The sequence below is a fragment of the Acaromyces ingoldii genome (assembly GCF_003144295.1).
Source record: "Acaromyces ingoldii strain MCA 4198 unplaced genomic scaffold FA10scaffold_3, whole genome shotgun sequence".
Classification (NCBI taxonomy): Eukaryota; Fungi; Basidiomycota; class Exobasidiomycetes; order Exobasidiales; family Cryptobasidiaceae; genus Acaromyces; species Acaromyces ingoldii.
This window is the reverse complement of record NW_020290249.1, coordinates 144,104-167,887: the sequence shown is the minus strand read 5'-3', so window position 1 is coordinate 167,887 and position 23,784 is coordinate 144,104. Positions and strand designations below refer to the sequence as shown.

The 23,784-nt window shown below is 63.3% G+C and overlaps 8 protein-coding genes across 8 annotated transcripts; 3 read left to right on the top strand and 5 right to left on the bottom strand.

Annotated features, from left to right (window-relative positions):
* The first annotated feature begins 15 nt into the window (after positions 1-15).
* Positions 16-3,530, top strand: FA10DRAFT_301111 (hypothetical protein). Its single transcript, XM_025524937.1, has one exon. It carries the CDS (start codon positions 183-185, stop codon positions 3,477-3,479), a length of 3,297 nt encoding a protein of 1,098 aa, XP_025377006.1. The 5' UTR covers positions 16-182; the 3' UTR covers positions 3,480-3,530.
* Positions 3,531-3,678: 148 nt separating this feature from the next.
* FA10DRAFT_259791 (hypothetical protein) lies at positions 3,679-7,068 on the bottom strand (the record flags this gene model as incomplete). The annotated part of the gene is made up of 1 exon (XM_025519989.1): positions 3,679-7,068. One exon carries the CDS (start codon positions 7,066-7,068, stop codon positions 3,679-3,681), a length of 3,390 nt encoding a protein of 1,129 aa, XP_025377005.1.
* An 879-nt stretch (positions 7,069-7,947) lies between these two features.
* Positions 7,948-10,355, top strand: FA10DRAFT_279123 (hypothetical protein). The gene has a single exon (XM_025523518.1). The coding sequence runs from the start codon at positions 7,985-7,987 to the stop codon at positions 10,283-10,285; it is 2,301 nt and encodes a 766-aa protein (XP_025377004.1). The 5' UTR covers positions 7,948-7,984; the 3' UTR covers positions 10,286-10,355.
* Positions 10,356-10,570: 215 nt separating this feature from the next.
* On the bottom strand, positions 10,571-13,546 carry FA10DRAFT_213820 (WD40 repeat-like protein; the record flags this gene model as incomplete). Its single annotated transcript, XM_025518472.1, has 3 exons — positions 10,571-11,416; positions 11,489-13,388; positions 13,455-13,546. Coding segments are annotated over 3 exons (2,838 nt in total), but the record flags the coding sequence as incomplete, so codon positions are not given.
* Positions 13,547-13,966: 420 nt separating this feature from the next.
* On the bottom strand, positions 13,967-15,144 carry FA10DRAFT_266358 (hypothetical protein). Its single transcript, XM_025521459.1, has one exon. It carries the CDS (start codon positions 14,962-14,964, stop codon positions 14,215-14,217), a length of 750 nt encoding a protein of 249 aa, XP_025377002.1. The 5' UTR covers positions 14,965-15,144; the 3' UTR covers positions 13,967-14,214.
* Positions 15,145-15,514: 370 nt separating this feature from the next.
* FA10DRAFT_250951 (DUF300-domain-containing protein) lies at positions 15,515-18,057 on the bottom strand. Its single transcript, XM_025519584.1, has 7 exons — positions 17,899-18,057; positions 17,634-17,824; positions 17,517-17,580; positions 17,209-17,449; positions 17,007-17,141; positions 16,829-16,937; positions 15,515-16,748 (listed from the first exon to the last, which is right to left on the bottom strand). The coding sequence occupies exons 1-7, from the start codon at positions 17,977-17,979 to the stop codon at positions 15,701-15,703; spliced, it is 1,869 nt and encodes a 622-aa protein (XP_025377001.1). The 5' UTR covers positions 17,980-18,057; the 3' UTR covers positions 15,515-15,700.
* A 136-nt stretch (positions 18,058-18,193) lies between these two features.
* Positions 18,194-19,914, top strand: FA10DRAFT_266356 (Ribokinase-like protein). The gene is made up of 5 exons (XM_025521458.1): positions 18,194-18,341; positions 18,429-18,439; positions 18,499-18,535; positions 18,596-19,475; positions 19,542-19,914. Exons 1-5 carry the CDS (start codon positions 18,255-18,257, stop codon positions 19,559-19,561), a joined length of 1,035 nt encoding a protein of 344 aa, XP_025377000.1. The 5' UTR covers positions 18,194-18,254; the 3' UTR covers positions 19,562-19,914.
* A 27-nt stretch (positions 19,915-19,941) lies between these two features.
* Positions 19,942-23,559, bottom strand: FA10DRAFT_301104 (hypothetical protein; the record flags this gene model as incomplete). Its single annotated transcript, XM_025524936.1, has 2 exons — positions 22,955-23,559; positions 19,942-22,885 (listed from the first exon to the last, which is right to left on the bottom strand). The coding sequence occupies exons 1-2, from the start codon at positions 23,206-23,208 to the stop codon at positions 19,942-19,944; spliced, it is 3,198 nt and encodes a 1,065-aa protein (XP_025376999.1). The 5' UTR covers positions 23,209-23,559.
* Positions 23,560-23,784: the final 225 nt, after the last annotated feature.

Genomic DNA, 23,784 nt, shown 5'->3' with positions numbered 1-23,784 from the left:
TTCTCTTTTTTGAATTCGCTTTGCTTCTTTTTTTCTCCGAGCGAGAAGAAGAACATCGCCGACTACTAACGAGTGCTGTCTTCTAACAACTACTACGGTCCTCGACCTTCGAAAGAGAGCCCGCCCCCGAGACTCGACCTCTCGACGGAGCGTGGCAGCACGGGAAAGAGGACGGACGAGACATGGCAGTGCGCTGCTTTGCGAGGCGGTGGCTCGTGCCTGCTCGCCACGTCGCAAGGGGCAGCAGCTCACATCGGCGGTCGTTTGCGTCGGAGGCGGCGCCTACTGCTGCTGCCGCTGCCGCTGCAAACGCCCATGCTGCTGCTGGTGGCTCTGATACAGCCGCCGCTGCCGCAGTCGACGGCAAGGGCAAGCAGGTTGCGGGCCGCGCCAGTGAAGGTGCCGGTGCTGGAGCTGGAGTCGATGTGGGCGCCAAGCACGACGAGGACCGCGCCGATGGCTTCTTCTTCTCGCGCCGCTTCGGCCAGGTGGACCGTGGCTCGCGCGACCTGCGCGACCGTGCGGTGCGCGACCAGATCCAGGAGGCGAGAAAGGCGGGTATCTCCTCACTGCCCCGCGCACTCGGGCGCGTGAGTGCCGCACACCCGCTCGTCAAGGAGCTCGTCACCGAGCTCTACAGCAGCAACACCCGACCTTCGCCCGAGAAAGTGTGGCGCATCTACATGGACATCCACCAGCGGCAGTCGCCCCCGTCGTCGCCTTCGCCTTCGCCTTCGCCTTCTTCATCGTCCTCATCCTCGTCGTCGTCGTCGTCTTCACCACCGTCGTCTTCCTCGTCGGGCTCCACCTCGCCGGACCCGGCGCTGCTGCTCCATCCCGAGCACCACCAGCTCGTCCTCCGCGCAATTGCCCCCGATGTCGCCCAGGCGCGCATTGAGCAGCGGCGGGAGAGGCAGATGCGCGCGCAGAACAGGGCCGCCAAGCAGCTCCTCGCCACGCTGGAGCAGCAGCAGCAGCAGCAAGGAAACGAAGGGCATCAAGAGCAAGAACAAGAGCAGCAGCAGCAGAACCTCGCCTTCGACGGCATCTCGCCGTTGCTCGTGCGCAGGCGCCGCTTCAGCCCCGCCGTGGCGCAGAACAAGGCGTCGCAGTCGATCAGGGTGTATCTGCAGCGTGTCGCCTTTGTCTTTGCCCAGCTGCGCAACGTGGCCATCGACGACGCTGCCTCTTCTTCGTCGGCACAATCCTCGCCCATGGCGCTCCCCTCGGCGGCCGACTACAACCACGTGCTCAAGAAGCTCGCGCCCACCGGCCACATGCCTGTCCTCGCCGCCCTCTGGTCCCATCTCTCGGGCTGGTCCGACGTGGGCATCGAGGGCGAAGAGGACCTCGAGAGCAGCACACACCGACGCAGGCGACACTGGTCCGCATCCATCCTGGGTACTGGCCCCGGCAGCAGCAGCAGCAGCAGCGGGCCCGCGTCAGGCTCGGACGATGCTGCATTTGGACCGACGGCGGCGACGTACAAGCACATGATGCTCGGCATCTCACGCCACCTCAGCGACTCGATCCAGCGCGCACACAAGGACCAGGTCACGCGCAACATCTGGCACGGCCAGGGCAAGGCCCGCAAGTGGAAGGTCGACGTCTCTGCGCGTGCCGCCGCGCAGGGCATGGGCCGCTTTGGCCAGGAGCCGCCGCGGCAGGCACGCCGGGCCGTGACACTGGCGAGCAAGCGTGCTGCTGCGCTCCTCGACGACATGCGACGGCGCAGCGTGCCGATGCAGGCCGTCACGCTCGACCTCGCTGCGCGCCTCATGCGCCTCAGCGGCAACGTCGACGGCATCCGCGCCCTCCTCGCCATCGCCCACGGCTACGACGTGCGCCACCCCGACGCCGTCCCGCTCTCCGCCCCGCTCTCCGCCCCGCTGGCTGCTGCGGCGACATCGACGACGGCAGGGACAGCCGTGAGCTCGCACACGCTCAACACCGTCCTCATGGCCCTCGGCGAGCAGGCCACCGTGACGGAGATGGTGACGGCGTACGAGACCCTGACGCGGCCCATGCCCACTGCGCGACGGCCGCGCGACGACGACGACGACGATGATGATGTCGTCGACGTCGCTTCTGCATCCACAGGCTCGTCTGGCCTCACTGCCTCGACCAGCTCCACGGGCGGCCTCTTTGCAACGGACTTCCGAGGTCTGTTTAGAGATGGACAAGAAGAAGGCGCAGGCCGCATACAGAGCAAGGACGGCAGCGACGACGCGCTGCCCGACGTGATGCCGTACCCGCGCGACCGGGGCGTCGCGCCCACGACATTCACGCTCAAGACGCTGCTCAAGCACGCCACGACGGTGCCCGACCCCACGCGCATGGTCGCCGAGCCGTCGCTGGTGCAGCGGCAGCGGCAGCGGCAGCAGCGGCAGCAACACACAGAAGCTGCGCATCAGGCGCTGCGCGTGGACCACGAGGCGCGCAGGAACGGCGCCTACCTGCCCATTGCCTCGTACCTCGTCTGCGAGACGGTGGACCTGGCGCAGGACGAGGTCGCGCGCGTGGCTCACGAGCTCGGCGTCGCCATGCCCGACGTCGCCCTGCTCCAGGCCGAGCTCGCCTCGCGCATCGGCGCGGCCCTGCGCGGCTCGGCCGAGGCGGCGCCTATCAACGAGGGTGTCGAGCCTGTCGACGGTGGAGAAGGAGAGGGATATGGACAAGCAGTCGCAGGAGAAGGACAGATAGTCGCAGACGAAGGACGGACAGTCGCAGAAGGAGAGACAATCGCAGAAGAGGGACAGACACTGGCCGAGACAAAGGCATCGCTGCTCGCCTCGACAGACCCCATCGCCGATGTCTATGAGCACCTCTCGGCCCTCGTCGCGTCCACTGGCCCATCAGACATCGATGCACCAACGACGAACTTTGTGCCGCTGTTTGAGCCGCCGCGCGTCGAGCTGACGTACGACATGGTGCAGTCGCTGCTCTCGCTGGCCAAGCGCCGCAACGCAGGCTCGACGCTGCGCCTCGTGCGCGACGAGGTGCAGCGCGCCCTCGCCGTCCAGCTCGCCCAGCTCCATGTCCTCCGCGCCGCGCTTCTTGTCTGGACCGCGCGGCGCGACGCGGCACCCACGGCTGCTTCAGCAGCAGCAGCAGCCGAGACGGGCGCCGGCGTCAGCCTGACGCGCGAGAGCCTCGCCGCCCTCGTCGCCGCGCTCGACGCGCAGCAGACGTACACGCGCGCCGCCCTGCGCCGCCTCCTCGACGACTACTGGCACCGCATCGAGGCGCTCCTGTACAAGCAGGCGACCAAGCGGCGCCGTCTCGAGGACCGCAAGCGGCAGCGGCACATCGACGAGCGCCGCGATGAGCGCCAGCGAAAGGAGCGCGCCAGGCTCGACCGCGAGGAGAAGAGGCGCCTCGAGAGCATCGTCCAGCAGAGCAGCGACGTCGAGCAGCAGGGCCAGGGGCAGGGGCAGGCACACGAGGCCAAGGTCTCGCCTGTGCCGGTGGTGGTGTGAAGTAGAGCACAATTCAATCAAAAAAGAGAAATGATCAATGAAGATGTTCCCTGAGAATTGATCACTGAATCTGCTCCCTTAGATTAAGCGGTTTTCTGAGAAACGGTCACTGGAGTTGTTCCTTGAGAAGAATTCAATGAAATTGTTCCGTAAGAATGATGATGATGATGATGGGTGCGATATACAGAGGGGGGTCCATTCATGCTTGCATCTCTACCTCGCCTTGCTCCTGCTTCTCTTCCACGCAGAAGCACGGCTTGGCTTCTGCGTGCTCGTCGGCGTGCTGCTCCACGCCCTGGCTCTCGTCGACGAGGTCTTCGTCGTCCCTGTCCTGCTGGCTGTCCAGCAGCGCCAGTGCGTCCTCGACGGCCCTGCTCTCGACATAGAGCAGCTTCCTCTTCCTCCTCCGTCTCTCCTCGTCCTCTCCCTTTGCTCCCTCTCCTCCTTGCCCCTCCTCCTCCCCATCCACTCCCTCTCCCTCTCCACCACCTTCCTCCCTCTCCCGCTTCCGCCGCCTCCCATGCTCATCGCCCGCCGACGCAGACGTCGGCGTGCTGGACCCGCTGGCAGACCCCTGCCGCGCCGCTGCCGCCTCGAGCGTCTCAATGGGCACGAGCACACGCTTGCCCTGTTCCTGCCCCTGTCTCTGCCCCTGCCCCTGCCCCTGCGCCGGCCCCTGCCCCTGCTCTTGCTGCGCCTGTCTGTGGCTGTCGCTGGAGGAGGAGCGGCGGTCGTCGACGCGTGGCGACCGGCGCGAGACGACGTCGGCGAGCAGCTCGAGGCCGCCCGACGACCGCTCGTGGCGGCGGCGCGCGTGTGCTTGAGCATGGGCGTGGGCTTGGGCGTGAGCAAGAGCGTGGGCCGACTGCTGCTGCTGCTGCTGCTGCTGGCGAGCGAGTGCAGAGGCAGCAGAGGCAGGCGTCTGGACAGCGTAGGGCGCGCCGCCCGCCGAGGCGAGCCGCTGCTGGCGGTACCACCACTGCTGGAAGCTGGGGTGGGAGCGGATCTGCTGAAAGGCCCGCGGGATGCTCAGATTCTCGCCGTGGCGCCGAGGGCCGTCTCTGGCCTGGCTTTGTGGCTGCGTCTGCGGCTGCGTGCGACCGTCGCCGTGGTGGCGTGGAGCAGCAGCAGAGGTTGTAGACTCGCGCCTCGATGCTGCAGTGTCGATAGGCAGGGCGCTCGACGACGACGACGACGACGACGCGAGCGAGTGGTGCTGCTGGTGCTGGCGCATGTTGTACGTGCTGGAATAGTACGACGACGAGCTGGCCACGGTGGGTGCCGAGAGCGACGAGTGGGGAAGCATCGGTCGCGAGGCCTGCTGCTGCTCGCCGCTGGGCCCATCGTTGTTGGTGAGGTGCCACAGCTTGCCGCTGGCCACGCCCCTCCCCGAAGCCGATGACGGTGCCCGGAGACAGCCGCGAGGGTGTGCTGTCGTCGTCGGTGGCGGCGGCAGCGGCAGCGGGAGAGCGACCCTGCGGCTCTTGAGGGGCACTGCGTTGCCGACGTCGAGGATCGCGGGACCAGTCCATCTGGTCCGCTTGGTCTTTGGCTCTTCGTCGCCTCCGCCGCTCCTCCTTGTCCTCCTGTCCTTGTCTCCGCCGTCCTTGTTGGCAACATTATCATCGTCACCATCGTCGTCGTCCTCATCATCATCATCGTTCTGCCTCAGGTGGCTGCTCACAGCCTCGCAAAAGGCAGCCAGGATCGGGTCGGTCCTGCATGCATCGCAGTCGGCCGGGTTGCCCGTGCAGGCCGCCTCGGAAGCCGTCGACGATGTCGAGTCCGATCTGGGCCGGGCAGCAGCCCCACCGGCAGTCTGACCGAGCCGAAAGACGGGCGAGGGCGTCGACTGGGCTGGTGCATTGGCTGGCGAGGGCAGGGGCACCGTGTGCCAGATCTTGGGCTTGCCGTTCCGCGTGAGATGCTGCTGCTGCTGCTGCTGCTGCTGCTGCTGCGACTGCTGCTGCGGGCGACGCAGGGCCAGGGGCAGTGAATGCGGCGCGACGACAGGCCGGGGCCGGGCCGAGTGCCACGGGGTGCGGTCCGTCATGGTAAAGGTGGGGCAGACCTGGACGGCCTCCTTTCGCGTCAGATGCGACGGCGGCTGGGCGGGGACGGTGTACCAGAGCTTTTTGGCGTGGGCGCCGTGACTGCTGCTGCTGTTGATGCCGCTGCCGCTGCCATTGGCGCTGCTGCGGCGGCGCATAGCAAAGATGCTCTCCCCCAGCGGCTTGGCCGAGGCCTGCGCAGGCAATGTTCGTGTAGAAGCAGCGGCTTGCGGCTCGTCGTCGTCCTCGATCTTGACGGTGATCTCCCTCGTCCGCATTGTGACATCGCCATCGTCGTCGCCGCCACCGCCATCGTCGCCCGTGAAGTCGAGCACGGCCTCGCCGCTGCACAGGCAAGGGCTCTGGTCGGTGCAGAAGCCACAGTCACGGTCGATGCGAAACGGCTCCGAGACGCCCAGGCCGAGGCTCTTGGTGGGCGACGCGGGGACCGCTCCTCCCCTGGTGATCGCTGAGCCCATCGCGGTGCTCCTGGATGGCGGGCTGGTGGCGGCGGCGCTCCTGGTGGGCGAGCTGGCGCTCATGGCGATGCTGCTCCGTCGGCTTGCACTCCTCGCCTCGCCGTTCTCGACGGGCGGCACCGTGCTGCCCCATCGCCAGGCAATATTGCTGCTGCTGCTGCTGCTGCCGTCATCGCCGCCAGCACCGTCTGCATTCCTGCTGGCATAAACACCGTGGGAAGGTGATGGCGACGACGACGACGACGATCCCTGTCGAGCCAACGGGGGGACGCCACTAGCACCACTGCGCTGCTGCTGCTGGGCGGCCAGGAGGCGCTCCTCGAGCTCGCGCTGGCGCGCATGGAGCAGCCGACGCTCGTCGTCCCAGCGGGCCTCGCGCTCCTCGTGGGCGCGCTTTTGCGCATCGAGCTGCCGCTGCAGCGCCTCGTTGTCCTCCTTGAAGCGCTTCGCCACGCGCTGCAGCTCGACGGAACCGTCCGTCTGCCTGCGCTCGTACTCGGCCACTTTCTCCTCGAGCGAGGCGAGGTAGGACTGCTTGCGCTCGCGAAAGGCGCGCTGCGACGCCCGGTTCTGCGCCTTGCGCTTCGTCGGCGGCTCCTCCTCGCTCGGCTTGCGGCCCGGCTTGGCCCGCGCAGGCAGCACCCACTGCTTGCTCGGCTGCACTTTTTTATCCTCGTCGGCCTTGCTGGCTGTCAGCGTCTGTGTCTGACTCGTGCCATTTGACGACGACGATGTGCTCAGGGATCGCACCGCGCGAGACTGGTTCCCGGAGCTCGACGGCCTCGCTTGCGGTGTCGGTGGCGGCGGTGGTGGTGACTGCGACTGCGATGACGACGATGCGGACGACGATGATTCATAGTGGGCCTGGGTCTGAACCTGGACCTGGACTTGACCGTTTGCCGGACGAACGACGCGGTTGGCAGACGACGACGGTGATGATGATGACGGCCCCGCTACGGCCAAGGGTCGGATCGCGGGCGCCCGCGCGACGGGCGCGGGCGAGGGCGAAGGCAGGAGCGGCGCAGGGGCCAGCGATCGCATGCTGACACTCACGGCCATTTGCTGTGCAAGAAGAAGATGTGTGTGGACAGTCGAGTGATGGTCAGGTGGGGAAGGGCGTGAGAGAGAGAGAGAGAGAGAGAGGGGAAAGAAGAGTCGACCTTGGTCCAGCTGCGACTTGCACGGCTGATCACATCTCGATATCACCAGCCCATGGCCGACTAAAGCCCGGCTGGCCAACCATAGATGATCTTGGGTCTCCGTTGAATCAACCTGTGCAATGAGGCGGGGGGCGGGTAGGGCCGAAATTGCGTAGCAAGAAGTCTTGATCTCTCTCGGAGAATAGTAAGTAGTAGCCTTATCGTGTAAAATGTGTGTAAATAGAAAAAATCCAAACGAAATGGGCAATCTAGGAGGGGGGGGATTGGATGGTCGGCGGGCGACCCCGTCGTCTGACGACTCAATGCGGCTTGTATTCACGGAATCCATCAATCAATTGGAGTGCACGCTTGTGTCTGGCTGATGAAAGGTGGGCAGAGCAAAGCAAATCAAATCAGACATGCTTCATTGCGCGAGGCTGCAAGGCGGACGGAGGATTATCTGATCAGATTACTTTTCTGCCCACCCTTTCCATCAACTGATGATGCAACAATCCCGTGTGGCTCCTGCCTTTCCTCAGCCACTCGCCCTACTTGCGGCCTTCTGTGCTTCGATGCGATGCGATGCTCCGGGGGCCACTTTATCAGATTAGCAACTCTCTGAGCAAGCACTGCGCTGCTGAAACGGCCATTTGTCAGGCCCCCTTCCTGAGACAAGAGCTTTTTGTCATGGACCGGAATTCCCGCGTCCCGCGTGACAGAAATTTCACTCTCGGCCGATTGGACAATAGAGAGGATTTTTTGATTTTTTTGAGCAAGAAGATTTCTGGACGAAGTGGAAGGTGGTGTTGCAATTGCAAGAAGAAGGACAAGCAAGCATGCCGGCAAAGAGCAAGACAAAGTCGATCTGGCGGCAGCCAGAGGCACAGCACTTCCAGGTGGTGCACCGCTCGCAGCGGGACCCGCTGATCCACGATGCCGACGCCCCCTCGCGCGTGCTCAAGCCGTCGCAGCCACGCAATGCTCGAGGAGGAGCAGGGGCAGGGGCGGGGGGACCCCAGTCGCGCTCCCAACTCGAGGCAGCGCTGGGCGAAGAGGCACTGCGGGACCAGCGCGAGAACGTCGGTGAGGCGGCCGAGTACGGCATCTACTTTGACGACACCGAGTACGACTACATGCAGCACCTGCGGCCCATTGGCGGCAACGACAACCAGCGCCGGGGTGGCGAGGCCGTCGACGAGGAGGACAAGGCCGACGTCGTCATGCTCGAGGCGCCGGCAGCCAAGAAAAAGGGCGCAGCAGCCAAGGACCGAGGGCCGATCACGCTCCGTGATGAGCAGGAGGGCAGCGGGGCAGCAGGAGGCGCGCTGAATCTTCCCGACGAGGTGCTGCCGTCCAAGGACATGCTGCCGCGCGACTTTGGCGCCGGCGAGGCGCACTTGCAGACGGGTCTGCAGCCCGACATGGACCCGCATCTGCGCCAGGTCCTCGAAGCCCTCGACGACGATGCCTTTTTGATGAACGTCGCCGCCGGGGTCAAGTCGTCGTCTTCTTCTGCCACTGCCGCTGCTGCCGCGTCGTCGTCTGCCGTGCCGATGGAGATGGAAGAGGAAGAGGAAGAGGAGGAAGAGGAAGAAGACATCGATGACTTCTTCTCGGGCGTCATTGCCGGTGGCGAGCTTGGGTCGGACGACGAGGCACCCGAATGGCGAGCGCTGCCGCCCGGCGGTGAGGAGTCGATCTGGGAGGACAGCGCATCGCGGGCGGCGCGAGAGCTGCTCGAGCTAAAGCAGAGTGGCCGGGGTGTCGAGGAACTCAGTCTCACCAGCCGGCTCGCCCTCTTCAAGGCTGCGGGGCAGGGGCAGGGGCAGGGGCAGGAGCAAGGCCAGGATGGATTGGCTCGGGGAGGAGCAAACTCGGACGATGATGACGACGACGCCTCGACGTCGGCACCAGCACCGCGCAACAAGCGGGCCGTGGCGCCGCCGTCGTCGGTCGGCTCGCAGTCCATCTTTGGCGAAAAGGGCGCGACGCGCAAGAGCCGGCACCCGGGCGCAAAGGCCCGTCTCGCCGCCTCGTTCTACGCGCCCAGCTCGGCCGGCGGCTCGACGGCATTCAGCATGAGCAGCAGTGCCATGGAGCGCAACCAGGGTCTGACAGGGCTCGACGAGCAGTTTGACCGCATGGAGCGCATCTACGAGCAGGACTCGGATGAAGAGGAGAATGACGACGACGACGACGACGACGAGGATGGAGATGGCAACGGCGACGGGCAGCCGCTGCACGACCTCGACGGCATCTTTGACGACTTTCTCTCCAAGCACGAGGTCATTGCCGGCAAGCTCAAGGCGCGATTGGGCGACCGCAGTGCCACGGCTGCTGAAAAAGTCGACCTGCTGCGGCGCGAGCTGGGCGAGGTGCGCCTCTACGACCGGCAGCGTGGTGTTGATGGCGATGACGACGACGAGGAGGCGCAGGCAGACATCATCCCGCGGCACTGGATCGAGGGCAAGAGGCAGGAGTGGGACGTCGAGACGGTGCTGACGACCAAGACAAACGTCGAGAATCGGCCGCGGACGATCAATGCGGCCCAGAGCGTCGCTGGCGGGTCCACCTTCTCGCGCAAGCCTGCCACACTGGTGCCCGGCGCCGGCTCCGTGCGTGGAAGCGCCAGCAGCAGCAGTAGCCGCATGCAGGATGGCGATGAAGACGTCATGCCCAAGGTCCGCGTCAATCCCAGGACGGGCCAGGCCGAGATTGTGGGCTACATCAAGGTCGGCCAGCGTCAGAGGAAGCGCGAAGCCTCGACTGCTGCCGAGGCCGAGCCCGCAGCCGAGGAGAGCGCACGGAGCGCCCTGTCTGAAGAAGAGGACGGCGACGACCAGGAAGGCGAAGTAGGGTCAGAAGATGACTACGACAGCGACGCGACCGAGGGCGCGACATACCGCACCACCGTCACACGCGACCGCAACGAGAGCAAGGAGGACAAGAAGGCGAGAAAGGCGCAGGCAAAGGAGCAGAAGCAGTCGCGCCGCCTCGAAAAGTCGGAGCGAAAGGCCCAGTTCGCCCAGGAGCGCAAGCGCCAGACCAAGATCCAGGGCGCCAAGCTCGGCGGGGGAAACGCCGCCGACGTGGGCAGAAACGGCATCGGTGGCGGACAGGCGATCCACCTCGTCTGAGTTACTTCACTCTCCAATTGACATTGACACACACAATTGAAATGATTACGATGATGATGATAATGATGATGATGATTAGGCATGCATACATTGACAAGATTGACTGAACACGGATCACTCTGCGACTGCCTTGCGTTTCTTGGAATGTGGCGACGGTTGCTGAGGCGTCGCCGTGGCCTCGGCCTTGCTCTCGCTGAGCCGCCGCTGCTGCTGCTGTTTTGTTGACTTTTTTGCGCTCGGGCTCGCCACGGTAGAGGCCGGCGCCTTGGCTGCTGTTCCATTAATTGTCCCTGCGCGCTTCGCTCCCTTCTCCATCGCCTCGCCTGCAAGCACCGTCTTGCCGCTGCTGGCCATGGCGAGCTTGGCGAAGATGGGCGCGAGGAACTCGGCGTCGTTGCGCTGCTCAATGTGCTGCATCGCGTTGCCGTGTCCCTTGGCCGTGGGCTGTCTGCCTCCCTGGCGCTTCGTCTCTGCCTCTGCCTCTGCCTCTGCCTCTGCCTCTGCTCCTGCCTCTGCTCCTTCGTTGTCGGCGTCGACCATTGACGCGTCACCTTCGCCTCCCGCAACGGCTGGTCCCTCTGCCCTGGAGGCAGCCGAGGCAGCCGGGACAGCAGGCCCGAGAATTCTGCCAAAGAAGGGGTCGAGGAGCATCTGCAGCGGCGGCAAGAGGTGCGCAGGCGCATCAAACAGCTCCAGGTAGCTTCCCCGCTTCGTCGAGCTCGTCGCACCCGCCATGGCCTGCCTCAGGAGCGCCTCTCGCCGCCTCTGCTGCTCCTCCCTGTCCTCTGCCAGCGTCGTGGGCGCGCCAAAGAGGTCGTCGAAGAGCGTGCGTCGGGCAACACGTGTGGCGCGCAGCGACCGTGCCTCGTCCTTGGCCTGCCGCTTCGTTGCCGCCGCCGAGATCTCGACGAGGTCAAAGTGGCTCGTGATCGCATAGCACCGCTCCTCGGCCAGCGGCGACGGCGTCGAGGCGAGCACGGCAAAGGGGAGTCGCCGCGAGGAAGCAACGGCGCCGGCGTCGTCGCACCGGTACGTGTGCACGATGCTCGACTGCTGAGCCTTTGCGCTTACACTGTTGACAAAGACGGAAAAGGAGCCCTGGCTGGCAGCGTTGGCCACGATGGTCCTCTTCTCTTCGCCGTTGTCATCTTCGCCGACGTCGTTGGGACCGTCGACCTTCTCCCACTTGAGCTTGCCCCAGACGAGGTCCCAGAGCAGGATAGACCGCTGGCCAAGCGCGGCGAGGTAGCGACCCTGTGGGCCAACGAAACGGACACTGCGCGCGGGACTCAGCTCGGGCGCCGCGAGGGCAAGCCGGAGCGAGTTGGTGGCGACGTCCCACACGGTGACGAATGCGCCCTGGGCGACGGCCAAAAGAGAGCCGTCGGCCGAGACGTCGAGGTCGCGCGGCTGGGCATCGCGGTAGCCAAACACAGAGCGGGGCACCCAGAAGGACTCGGTGCGGTGGCCCTTGACCTTTTGCGTGGCCAGGCGCCACGTCTTGACCTTGGCGTCCTGGCCGGCCGTGACGACAAAAGGCCCGGCGTCGCTGCTGCTGCTGGAGCTGGAGCTCGAGGCAAAGGCGAGCGCCGTGACTGGGTGCTCGCCGTGGGGCGCATCGATGCGCGAGTTGAGGACGTAGGTCGAGGCGTCGGGCTTCCACTGCCAGATGCGCAGGCAGATGTCGGCGCCCGACGACGAGAAGCGCGGACCGGCTCTGCGGCTGTCGATGGTCGCCATCCACTCGGGCCGGAGGGCAGCGGTGGTGGTAGCAGCAGCAGAAGAAGAGGCGGGTGAGGCAGGGCGAGAAAAGGCGACGCGCTCGACCCGCGGCGGCTCCATCGCCACCTCGTCGGTCCTCGAGACACGGTTGGTGGGTGTGACCTCGAGCTCGAGCACGTGCTCGTCGGCGTCGACATCGAAGAACTGCAGGCTCGAAGGATGGCCTGCAATCATGACGAGATGGCCGGTGCCCGGCTCGACGGCGAGGGGGTGGGTGAGGCGCTGGAGGTGGCCGGCGTCAAAGAGGTCGCGCGAGGCATCGACGAGGACACGGGAAAAGGTGCGCAGCACCTTGCGGTTGACGGAGCTCACGAGGAGGATCTTGCCGTCGCGCAGCGCCACGGCGTACTCCTGCTCCCGGCCATCGATGCCCTCGACGACGGCGACCGAGGCAATCGGCGCGCCGAGCCGCGGCAGAAAGTCGGTGCGGCCCGTGTCGAGCTGCCAGTGGACGAGGACGCCCTCTTCGCCGGCCGAGAGGAGGTAGGCGCCGCTGGGGTTAAAGGCGAGCGCAGCGACGGCGTGGGCATGCCAGTGGAGCAGCGTGTTGGCCGCCTTGCGGTCCGCCCGGTTGGCCCACCAGGCCGGCGACGACCGGACCTCGTCGGTCTTGAGGAGGTGCCAGAGGCGGATCTTGCCCGTGACGTCGCCCGTGGCAAAGACGAGGTCGGTGGGGTGGAAGGCGAGGGCGGTGAGCGACTCCTCCGAGACAATCTTGACAAAGCCATCGGCGAGGGCGGCCGTGCGTGCAATTTGCACCTTGCGGTTGCCAATTGCCACGAGGTAGCTGCCTTCGGGCGAGAAGACCATGCCGGCACACGCCCGCGTCTTGCCCAGCCGCGTCGTCTGCCGCGGCCGGGCCCGCTCCCAGGGCTTGGGCCGTCGAGCCTTTTTCTTTCCTTCAGCTGCATGCAGGCTGACGAGGACAAAGATGGAGTTGTGTGCCTCGTCGCCTTCGCGTTCGCCGCCGCCACCGCCACCACCCGACGACGTCTTGTTGAGCGCGACAACGACAGTATCCTGTGGCAACGCAGCGTGCGCAGCCATGTGCGAGACGGCGTGGCCGACATCGATGGTGCGGAGCAGCGCAGCGTCGAGGTAGTCCCACACCTTGATGGTGCCGTCGAGCGACGAGGTGAGCAGCTGCGTCGCATTCGATGGATTCAGCATGAGCCCCGTCAGGCTGTCGGTGTGCGCGCCCCCGCTGCTCCCGCTGCTGCTGCTGCTGCCGCCGCCGCCACTGCCAGACAGCGTCGAGACCACCTGGCCCGTCTCGCGCGCATACACCTTGACCGACGACGCCGCGGCCACGAAAAAGTACCTGGCAGGGTGCCGTCAGGATCTTCTTCTAGTTTCATTTCTCGCCTCCTCTTTTCCACAGACTCACTCGGCATCCCGGGTAAAGACAATGGGCAGCGACGTGACTGACCCCTCGAGCAGCGGGCGCCATGGCGCCAGGTCGACGCTGCTGCTGCTGTCCACGACCGCACCCGCCTCTCTGTTCTGTTTTCTGTTCTTCCGTTTTGCCTGCTTCTCCCCTCCCTGCGGCTTCGAAGACGGTCCGGGCATGTTGCTGTCCGCCATCTTCTTCTCCTTCTTCCTTCTACTCCTCCTCTGAGTCCTTTGTCGTCTTCTCTTCCCTTACTTGAACGAGAAGAAGTCTCTTTTTCTTTTTCGAGCGCGCGCTGCTCCAAAAAATCAAAATTTTGTCCACCCAAGAGCGCAAAAAGGCGACACGTGAAGAAAGGCCAAAGGAAATTGAAACGGTTCGTTGAATCTATCAGTCAGAAAGGCCTTTGTTTGATTGGCATTTCGATTGGGGCGGGGACACACCCGCCGCTCCTCTGCAACATTCTCCTTTCGTTGTTGACGAGAGAGGAGTCGGTCGCTCCTGCCCTCGCAGAGGAACAGGAGGACACAAAGGGCGGGATTTGGGTAATGGAGAGCTAGTACAGAAAAAGAAGAGAAGAACAAAAAAGGAGATGGAGATAGATGCTGCGAAATAGATAGCTAGAGAAAAAAACCATGTCTGAAGTGTATGAAGCCAAGATGCAGAGAGGCAAGTAAGACCATTACGCGGGTGGGAAAGTAGAGAGAAAGCAAAGGCCCGAAAAGGAGACAGAGAAAGGACATTCAGGCGAGACAGCCTACTGGTGGGCGCCCTGGGCAATGTCCTGGAGGCCCTGAATGACCTGACTCAAGCCTTGCAAGTTGTTGGCCTGCGTTGATGTGGGTGCGGCCGAGGACGACGACGAGCTCGAGGCCGTCGCGGTGGGTGTCGCGAGGACGAGGAGCTGGGTGGAAGCGCTGCTGCTGGACGAGGAGCTGCTTGAGCTGCTGGACGACGACGTGGTCGCCTTGATCTTCTTTGCCGTCGTCGTGGGCGTGTAGTGCGAGTGCGTCGTCTTCTTGGTGCTGCTCGTCGACTCCTCGTCGTCGTCCTCGCCGACAAAGTTCCACGACATCTGGAAGACACCGAGGCTGAAGTCGGCCAGGGAGCCAAACAGGCCCCGGCTCATGTCCAGACCACCATAGGGGCACGTGGGGCAGCAGTCGACGATCTGGGCCGTCTCCGTCTTGCCCTGGTAGGTGATTTCGATGTTCTTGAAGCAGTACTTTGAGACCGAGTTTTCGTCGCCGTACTGGGCAACGTTGAGCGCGACAACCTTTTGGTTGGCCGTGTTGTAGCTTCCACATGCGCCTTCACCCACGTCGTAGAAGGTGGCACGGCCCGAGGTGCCGCGCTTGGCCAGGCCGGAATCGGTGCCCAGGACGCTGTCCTTGAGCCGGCGCATCATGCTGCCGTGCCGCGCCTTGACAGAGGACCGGCCGGGCTCCATCGAGGCGGCCGCCAGTGTCGAGACTGCGAGGAGCGAGGCGAGGAGCGAGAGCTTCATCCTGGCGAGCAGAGTTAGCTGTGTTGTGTGCGGAAAAGGGAGCGTGGAGATAAACAAGAAACGACGGTGTGTTTATTGGATCAGGTGTTTGTCGCGAAACAGGGAGCGTGGGTTGGGAGATAGTCGTCGACCTGCGAGAGGGAGAGAGAGAGAGAGAAAGGGGCAAAGCGTAAAGGTAGCTGTTGGTGGTAGCGATGTAGAAGAGCGAGGAGAGGCAATGAAAACAGCCCCTAGCAGAAGAGACAGCCCTGAATGTTCGCCGAGGTGCCCCCTCCCGCCTCGTTTCTCTCCCCCCAGGCCGGGTAAGCAGAGGGCGGATTCGTAAGTCGAATTCATTTTACTTACGAGGCCCCTCCTGCCAGATTACCAGTTGTTCAAATTCAAGATTACCAATTGCGCAAATCGAATTTCACAAAAGCCATAGCGCAGTGTCAAAAGAGGAAATAGGACGCGCTAGAAAAGCTTCTCCAAGGAAGGTGCGGAAGATGCGTCGCACTTCCCCTACGGCGATCTGGCACCCGGCTTCCTATCAAAGAACAAAGATCGAACGGAATAAATAGTGCAGTAAACATTTTTCTTTTTGGAGTGATGTGATGCGGGAAGCAGCGGGTTGTGTCAATTAAGCAGCTACAGCAGGGGGGCGGAAAGGAGCGGCAACCGGCGGGTATCTTGTGCAGTAATGATTGGACTAAATGAATGATGGATCGGAATCTGTATAGGGATGTGCCTTGACCCGTCAGAATGCCTGCGGCTCCCAGCTCCTCGGCCGGTCCTCGTTTGGCTCGAGGGGGACCTGGCTGGCTTCGTCGGTCATGTCCATCTCTTGCTGAGGGTGTTGGCGAGCATGTGCAAGCGGCGGTTGCAGGTGGTGTTGTTGTTGTTGCTGCTGCTGCTGCTGCTGCTGCTGCTGTTGTTGTTGTTGTTGTTGTTGTACCTGCTGCTGCTGTAGATAAAGAGGAGCCTGGCGTGGCGGTGTCGACGTCGAGAGGGATGGCGACGGCGGTGACGCGGCTTCCTCCTGCAACATGGGAAAGCCAGCGACGCGGTATCCGCCTGCGCCTGCGCCGCCGCCGCCGCCGCCGCCGCCAGCAGCGCCTCCGGGGCTTCGTCTGCCGTACTGAGCATCACTGTTGGATGAAGCGTCGGCCTCGTAGAGGAAAGTAGGGTAGCGGCCGGTGCTGTCCCGCGGACTGCGCGGCTTGGGCGAGATGCGGCCACCCCTGTCGACGCTCAGGCCAGGCGTGAGGCCGAGGCTAAGGCGCTCCGGAATGCCGCTGCGCATGGGTGCGTTGTCTCGTCCGAGCGTCGCATCGTCATCGACGCTGTCGCCATTGGCACGAGCCTGGTTGCCCGTGGCGTAGTGCCCATCGAAGCGGCCCTCGCCACCCTGGCCCCGGGCGACGGCCATGGACTCGTCGACCTTGTTCTCCATCTCGCGCAGCTCCATGCGGCTGTCGATGGAGCGCATGCTGCGCCGGCTGCCAAAGTCGCGCGCGTCGTCGGCGTCAAAGGCCTGGACAAAGTCAAACTTGCCGAAGCGGGCGTCCTCGCGCGTGTAGGGCTTGCCGCGGATGCGATCGACGAGAAAGCGCACCTCGTGCCACAGCTCGACGGCATAGTCGGAAAAGTTGAAGGCGTGGACTAGGGAGAAAAAGATCGACGACTTGCCGTTCTGGTTGACCTTGCCCTGCACTCGGTCCCTGCCCAGGTTCTCCATCTTGTACTCGCCCCAGTGAAAGGCCCACATCTGCAGCGCAGCAATGAGCACCATTTCGAGCGAGGTGCTAAGTGTGTGTGCATGCACAACAGCGTCAGTCATGCCGTTCCCTTCCTTGTCCTGGGCCATGGCACCTGCAGAGCTCACCAGAGCGCATTCAGACCATCACTGATGTTTGTCTTTGTCCAGTACTCGGTCGCCTTGATGACGCCGCGGTCGGCGAGGATGGAAAAGACAAAGCCCTGGTAGAAGATCACTGTGGAAGAGGTGGAGAAATGAGCACGAGTCCAACTTCGAAAGAGCAGCGTCGCGGTGGGAGACGCACAAAAGATGCCGAGCTTGATCGTCATGAACTTGGCCAGCGGTCTTCGGCCCTTAAGATCCTGCCGAATGAGCGCGTAGAGGACAATGAGGCCGTAGAGGGCGATGGAAATCGAGACAAAGTCGATGCCCAGGATATCTGCATCGTGCAGAGCGTCAGCCGCCTCTCCATCGCTCAAAACATGACAAGTCCACCGCCTACTCACAGACATAGGCGTATTGGTAGCTCAGACTCGACTGGCACAGCACCTCGTAGTACTCGGTCACGATGCCTGCGACAGACAGGGCGGGGCGGATAATGACGTACTGGACGACAGACCACTTGAGGAGGACGAGAAAGTAGGCCTTGGAGGGACGGTAGCGCAGGCAGCAAAACGGCAGCGGAAGCGGCTTCTTGTCCTTGCTGATAAAGACCTGCTTCTGCTCGTCGACGTTGTCGCCAATGTACTGTAGGCAGACGGGCAGCCCCGAGTCAGCATCAACGTGCTCCCTCCTAGAGATGAGATGAACACACCTGAAGCATGAGCATGAGAAAGGCAGCAATCGCAAATGCTTCGTAGACGACCTCGGCGAGCTCGCTGTAGGAATGTCAGAGACTGCGCTTCCAAGTGTGCGAGAATATAGTACGCACTAGTAGGTGTAAGAGCGGAAGAAGCGGTAGCTGAGGAAGCTGACGACGGCAAAGACGGGCGCAAAGAGGAGCACACGGATGATCTGGCGCTGCTCCAGCGGCCGCGTGTAGTTGCGCGCGTGCCCGAGGATGGTGATCAGGGCAATCCCGCACGTCACGGCCGCCGCACAGCCCGAGATGAGCCAGCCAACCTGTGGTCGCATGAGACCAAAAACACCAGTCAGAATGCGGGAAGGAAGCGAAGGCTGTGCACGTATCAACGAACCTTGTGCGCATCCCAGTGGCCGTCCCAGAAGTTCTCCTGCTCCAGCGACTGGCTGTTGTCAGCCGGACACTTTGCAACCATGCTTGCCCCACGACTGTGCGCTGAACGAGGTCCGACGAGGCAAGATTCACGCGAAGGCTTCTGTGTGAGAAATCGAATCGTGCAGTACTGCCTAAAATGCCAATCGCCGGGAAGCATCGCCTCATGGAGAGTGATTATGTCAGCCTTCTTGTTGGCACGTGCGCACGAGCACATTGCGCCAGAAGAAGAGAGGCGAGCTTGAATCAACCTACCCGGAGCCATTCCACTTAACCTTCCAAGACCTCAACCGACCTTGACAGACTTACTTCTCGACAATGGCTGGCGGAAATTATGAGCTGGTCGCTATGGGCAACCCGCTGCTGGACATGACCGTCCGTGACGGCGAAGAGGTGCTCAAGAAGGTAGGTGTCGATGGTCTTACTCCTCGCCCAGGGCTCCTCCACTCACTGACGAATGCTCCTTCCCCCCCTTTATATTTTTACTCATAGTACGACCTCAAGTGAGTAGAGGCGCTCGAAAAGAGGTGACAGTACAGGCAACTAATCCTTCAACAATCAGGTCCAACGATGCCATCCTCATCGAGCCGAAGCACGAGGTGTGTGCTTTTGTGACTTGGCGCAGTTGGCGTTCTTAGGCTGATCACCCACGCATACAGTCCATCTACGACTACGTCGTCGACAACTACAAGGTCAGCTACGTCGCCGGCGGTGCTGCCCAGAACGCGGCTCGCTGTGCCCAGTACGTGCTGCCGCCCAAGAGCACCGTCTACCTCGGCTGCGTGGGCGACGACAAGTTCGCAGGCAACCTGCGCGACGCCAACGACCGCGAGGGCCTCCGCAGCGTGTACCAGGTGGACAAGGAGACACCGACGGGAACGTGTGCCGTCGTCCTTACCGGTCACGATCGTAGCCTGGTGACGCGCCTGGGAGCTGCCGAGAAGTTCAACAAGAGCCACCTGGAGACGCCCGAGGCCAAGGAGGCCATCGACCGGGCCAAGTTCTTCTACCTCGGTGGCTTCTTCCTCACCCACGGCATCGAGAGCGCCTTGATCCTGGCCAAGAAGGCCAAGGCCAACAACGTGCCCTTCTCGGTCAATCTCTCGGCCCCCTTTATCCCCCAGTTCTTCAAGGACCAGCTGGACCAGATCATCCCCTACTCGTCGCTTGTCTTTGGCAACGAGACCGAGTTTGCCGCCTATGCCGAGTCGCACAACCTCGGCACCACGGATCTCGCCAAGATTGCCCAGGCCGTGGCGGACCTGCCCTCGGAGACGTCGCTTCCCCGCACGGTCATTGTGTCCCAGGGAGCCGACGCTACGATCGTCGCCCATGCTGGCCAGGCCGAGACCAAGGCGTACCCGACGCCCAAGGTGAACCCCTCGGACATCATCGACACCAACGGCGCGGGCGATGCCATGGCCGGTGGTGTGCTCGGTGCCCTGATTCTGGGCAAGTCGGTCGAGGAGGCCGTCGCAGTCGGCCAGAAGCTCGGCGGCATCTGCATTGGCCAGAACGGCCCGACGCTTCCTCTTGAGCGTAAGTTCTCTTCCTCTCCCTTCCTGCCTTCCCTTCTTATGCTAACCCTTCTCTTCCTTCTTGCAGCAAAGGTCAACGTCCTCTAAGGCGCGCCTTCCGCCCTTGCATTTCTAGAAGCAAAACGGCTTTCTCATCCCCTTCTCCTGCAATTACTGTAACAGGGGTGCTCAACATACCCCCCCTTCACACCTACACACACGCACACTCACATCTTGACATTCTCGGACCGTAGACGAAAAGTAACAACTCTGAAAATCATCATCGGCTTTCAACATGCCAATATTGCTCACTTGCACATCAGGCGCGACAAGAGAGGAGACAGTAGTACAGTACATGGTTGTATCCTTACAAAGAAGAGAGGTTGAGGAACAATCCTCGATTATTAGGTGCTACTATAACAGATTTCACGTCGCTACTACTACTACTACTACTACTACTACTACTATAGTACACGAGAGAGAGGCCTTCATGGCGTCGAAAAGGCGCCCGAGATGGACCTCGTCCTCTGTCGCTGCTGCTTTGGCGTCACCGTCGACGTGGACCAGGACATGGGCAGCGAAGCATTAGTGCGGTCGCCCATGGCGCTCCTCTTGCTGCCTGTGCGTCCCGGTGTCTCGTGCTGATCGCCTGCATTTTCGTCTGCGTTTGCACTCGCGCTCGAGCCCTTCATCGTCTCTCTCCTCGGCCGCGCGGTGCCTTCTGCTGCGCTGCCTCGTTTGTTCGAGGACCGTGGCGTGGACGGCAGCTGCTGCGATGTCGCCTCGGTGCTCATCGCAGCTCCACTTCGCAAGTCGACGTGCACGGCCGTCGCATCATTGCGGTTACCGTCGTCGGTGCCTTCGCCGTTGCCGTCGCCGTCGCCGTCGCTGTGCACACGAAAGAGGCGCGACTGCTGCCTCTTTGCCCTGGGCGCCGGCGAGAGCGAGAGCTGGTCTGCCGATGTGGCTGGGCGCATCGTCCTCGGTCGCTGTGCAGAGCCAGGCCGGTGCTGGTGGTGGTGCTGGTGGTGGTGGTTGTACTGTGGATGGAGCCCGTCTGGCTTGCGCTTCTGTTCGCACATCTCAGCGAGGCTGATCGACGTCGAGAGCGCCCTGAGATGGTGGTGGTGATCGAGCACGGGTGTGCTCCTGCCAGCGTTGCCCGCAATGGCAAGGCTGCCGCCGTCGGCAGCAGCAGCGGCAGCAGCATCATCATCGACGCTGGCTGCCTCTTCGAGCTCGAGCTTGCGGATGCGATCGAGTGTCGAGATGATCTCCTCGGGCGGTAGAATGCGCTGGACGAGCATGGGCAGGGGAGCAGCAGCACGGGGCATCTCGGCCACGACGGGCGTCGATGGCGGCGAGGAGCACGATGAGACCGAGGAAGAGGAAAAAGTCGCAGTTGAGCTGCCGCAGTGGATGCCGTTCGTCGGCAGCGAGTTGTTCCTCGCCGTCGCAACTGCACCTGCGTCTGCGTCTGCGTCTGCGTCTGCACCTGCACTTGCACCAGTGTCGTGGCCATCGGCAGAGGAAGAGGACAGCGTCGTCGAGGAGAAGCTCAAGGGCGAAGAGCGAGGCGAGGCGAGCTTCTTGGCCGTCGCAGTGAGGCGTGCTCGTTTTGAAGTCGACGAAGACAGAAGCGTCCAATGCGTCTTCTTGCCCGCGTTGCCGTTTGCAGGACCAGCATTGGTACTAATGCTGCTGCTGCTGATGATGGCGAACGAGGGAGAGGGTGTGCGAGGCGCCGGTGAGAGGCTGGCAAGCACCACGCTGCTTCCGTGGCTGCCGATGCTGCTCGGTGAGTCGGCGAGGCTGATGGCGGGCAGCGATGGCGATGCATGCACGAGTTCGAAGCTGTCGACGGAGGAGCACGCGGGCGTGCGGCCATCTTCGTTGTCCTGCCGGTCAAGCACGGCAGGCTTCTGGAACGAGACGCTCTTGCGGAGATTGTATGCGGCCGCCGACGGCGACAGCACGCTCCTCGTCGCCTTGGAGGCCCGCTGGGCGAGGTTGAGGAGCGACTGGCTCCGGGGGATCATCGCTGCGGGCGCCGTCGTCGAGGCAGGGCTGTGCAGGATCTCCTGTTCCTCTCGGTCTTCGTCACCAGCAGCAACAACAAGGGCGTCTGATGGGGAGGAAAAGTGACTGGTGCAGAACTGATCGTATGCCGAGATAGGCGATGGCCGCGGGCCGAGGTCCAGCCCCAGGCCCTCGCTTGGCCTCGCTGTCGGTCGGCCGTCGAGGGGCTCTTCCGCGGCCCACGGTGTGAGTCTGTCCTCGCCCTGGCCCGGTTCGCTTGAGACGGGGCCAAAGAGGGACAGGAGCACGCGCGGAGAGGCGCTGCTGCTGCTGTTGCTGCGAATGCTCCGCAGACTGTCCCTCTTGCGGCCCGAGTCCTCGGTGGAGAGCCGGCCCGAGGCCGTGCTTGGCCTTGAAAGCGTCGAGGCTAGCGAGGCGCGACGGGTCGAAGCAGGAGGAGACGCCGTCGATGCCGTCGACAGGCGGTGCTGGTCCAGGAGGCCCTGCGCAGTGACGGGCCGCGACCTGGACCGGGACTTGGAGCTGGACTTTGTCATGATGTCGGACACGACGACTGCGCTGCTCTTGGCCTTGGACGTCATCTGGAACGAGCTTGGCGGGGGAATCGGTGACGATGACGAGGGCGGCGGCGAGGCAGCAGACTGCCGGACGAGGCCCGAGGCGATGGGGTCGCCTCTGCGCTTCCGAGACGCAGCGCCGGCGGTGAGCACGGGGTCGTCGTCCCGTGGCGGTCGCTCGTCGACAAAAACCGAGAGCGAGGGACGCTGTCGATGGCGGGGCCCAAGGGCGACGGCCACGTCACTCGGTGATTCTGCGCTCTGAGCATCGCGCAGAACGGCGGCAATCGCCTCTGACCACCGCACCATGGCCTGGGCGTCGCCGACGCGCAGCACGAGGGGCGCCGCGTCGGCGTCTTTAGTCGCCATTGCAGCAGCTTGACCGTGGTCTTGCGCCGACGAGCCAATGGTCATGGTGCTGCTGCTGCTGCTCACGGTCCTTGACCTGGTGCCTGTGTTGCTGCCGTCGTTGTTGATGGTGTTGTTGCTGCTGCTGCTGCTCGAAGAAGAAGACATGAGCTGGTAGAGCCGCCGTGGTCGGTGGGTGAGCTTGTGCCATCGCGTAGTCTCCTCGGTGCTCGTCTTTGCCGTGGCCAAACCGCTGAGATTGCTGGAGCTGCTGCCGAGGCGGTCAAAGAAGGAGCTGATGCTGCCGCTCGTCGTCGACCGGGGCAGCGTCCTGGCCGATGCCGTCGTGGGCGGTCGCCGCGAGAGCGTGAGCTCCCACACGCCCTGGTTGCGCGGGTCGAAGCTGCCGGTCGTCTGCAGATGCTGGTAGTCGCTCAGCAACACCTGTCTCGGCGCGGGCTCGGATGGTGTCGCCAAGCTCGCCAGGCTACATGAGTATCAGGTTAGTGAAAAAGAAAGAAGCAAGAAAAGAAGCAGCAGCGACTGAGCAACGCACCGGTCGTCGTACACATGGAGGACATCGCCACGGAGCGAGCACCAGCGCTCGCGCCAATCGACAGCACCCCGCCGTCGGTCTGCCGTGTCGCGGCCCGCAATCGCGCGCAGGGCCAGCTCGCTCGCCTTGCGTCGTCGTTCGAGCCGGTGTGACGAGCTGCTCGTCGCCGCCGTCGATGTTTTGCCCGCCTCTGCCTGGTCCTCGCCCATGGGCTCGAGGAAAAATAGGAAGCCCTCGTGGGTAGCCCCGCTCATGGCACAGTTCGTCAATGCCGGCTACTGCACGGGCGATGATGATGGATCGATGGAGAGGGATGAGGATGGAAGTGAGACAGTCTTGGGTGTTTTCGGTGTTGTTCTTGGGGGTCAAACTCGAGTCGGCCTGTCCTTTTCACAATGCATCGTCAGCAGGGCCCGTCGCACGTCAGTTTTGCATGCAGATTCGCCAGCCCCAAGTTGCTGGGACGACAGCCGCGGCAGCGCTGATAGAACGATGGTCGACAGCTAGATAGAAGGGGGCGCTGGATGCGTCTCACGACTCTCGCTCTCTCGCTCTCGCCCTGCCTGACAAAGGGAAACGGCTCCCTTTGTGTGTGGCCCTCAAATTTAGCCAGAGGGATGCGTCTGGTCAATCTTGGCCATATTGGCTGCGCTGAAATATAGTGGCTCTTCTCTTTATTTTCCTCTTAGCGCGGACCAACACGCTGGTATGCCGGCGCGCTCGACATTACAAACAAACCCAGATCGAAGGCGCGGCAGCGCAGCGATGCGCACCGCGCCGGAGGTTTCCGTCCTCTGCTCACTCAACTCACTACGACTCGGTTGCGGGAC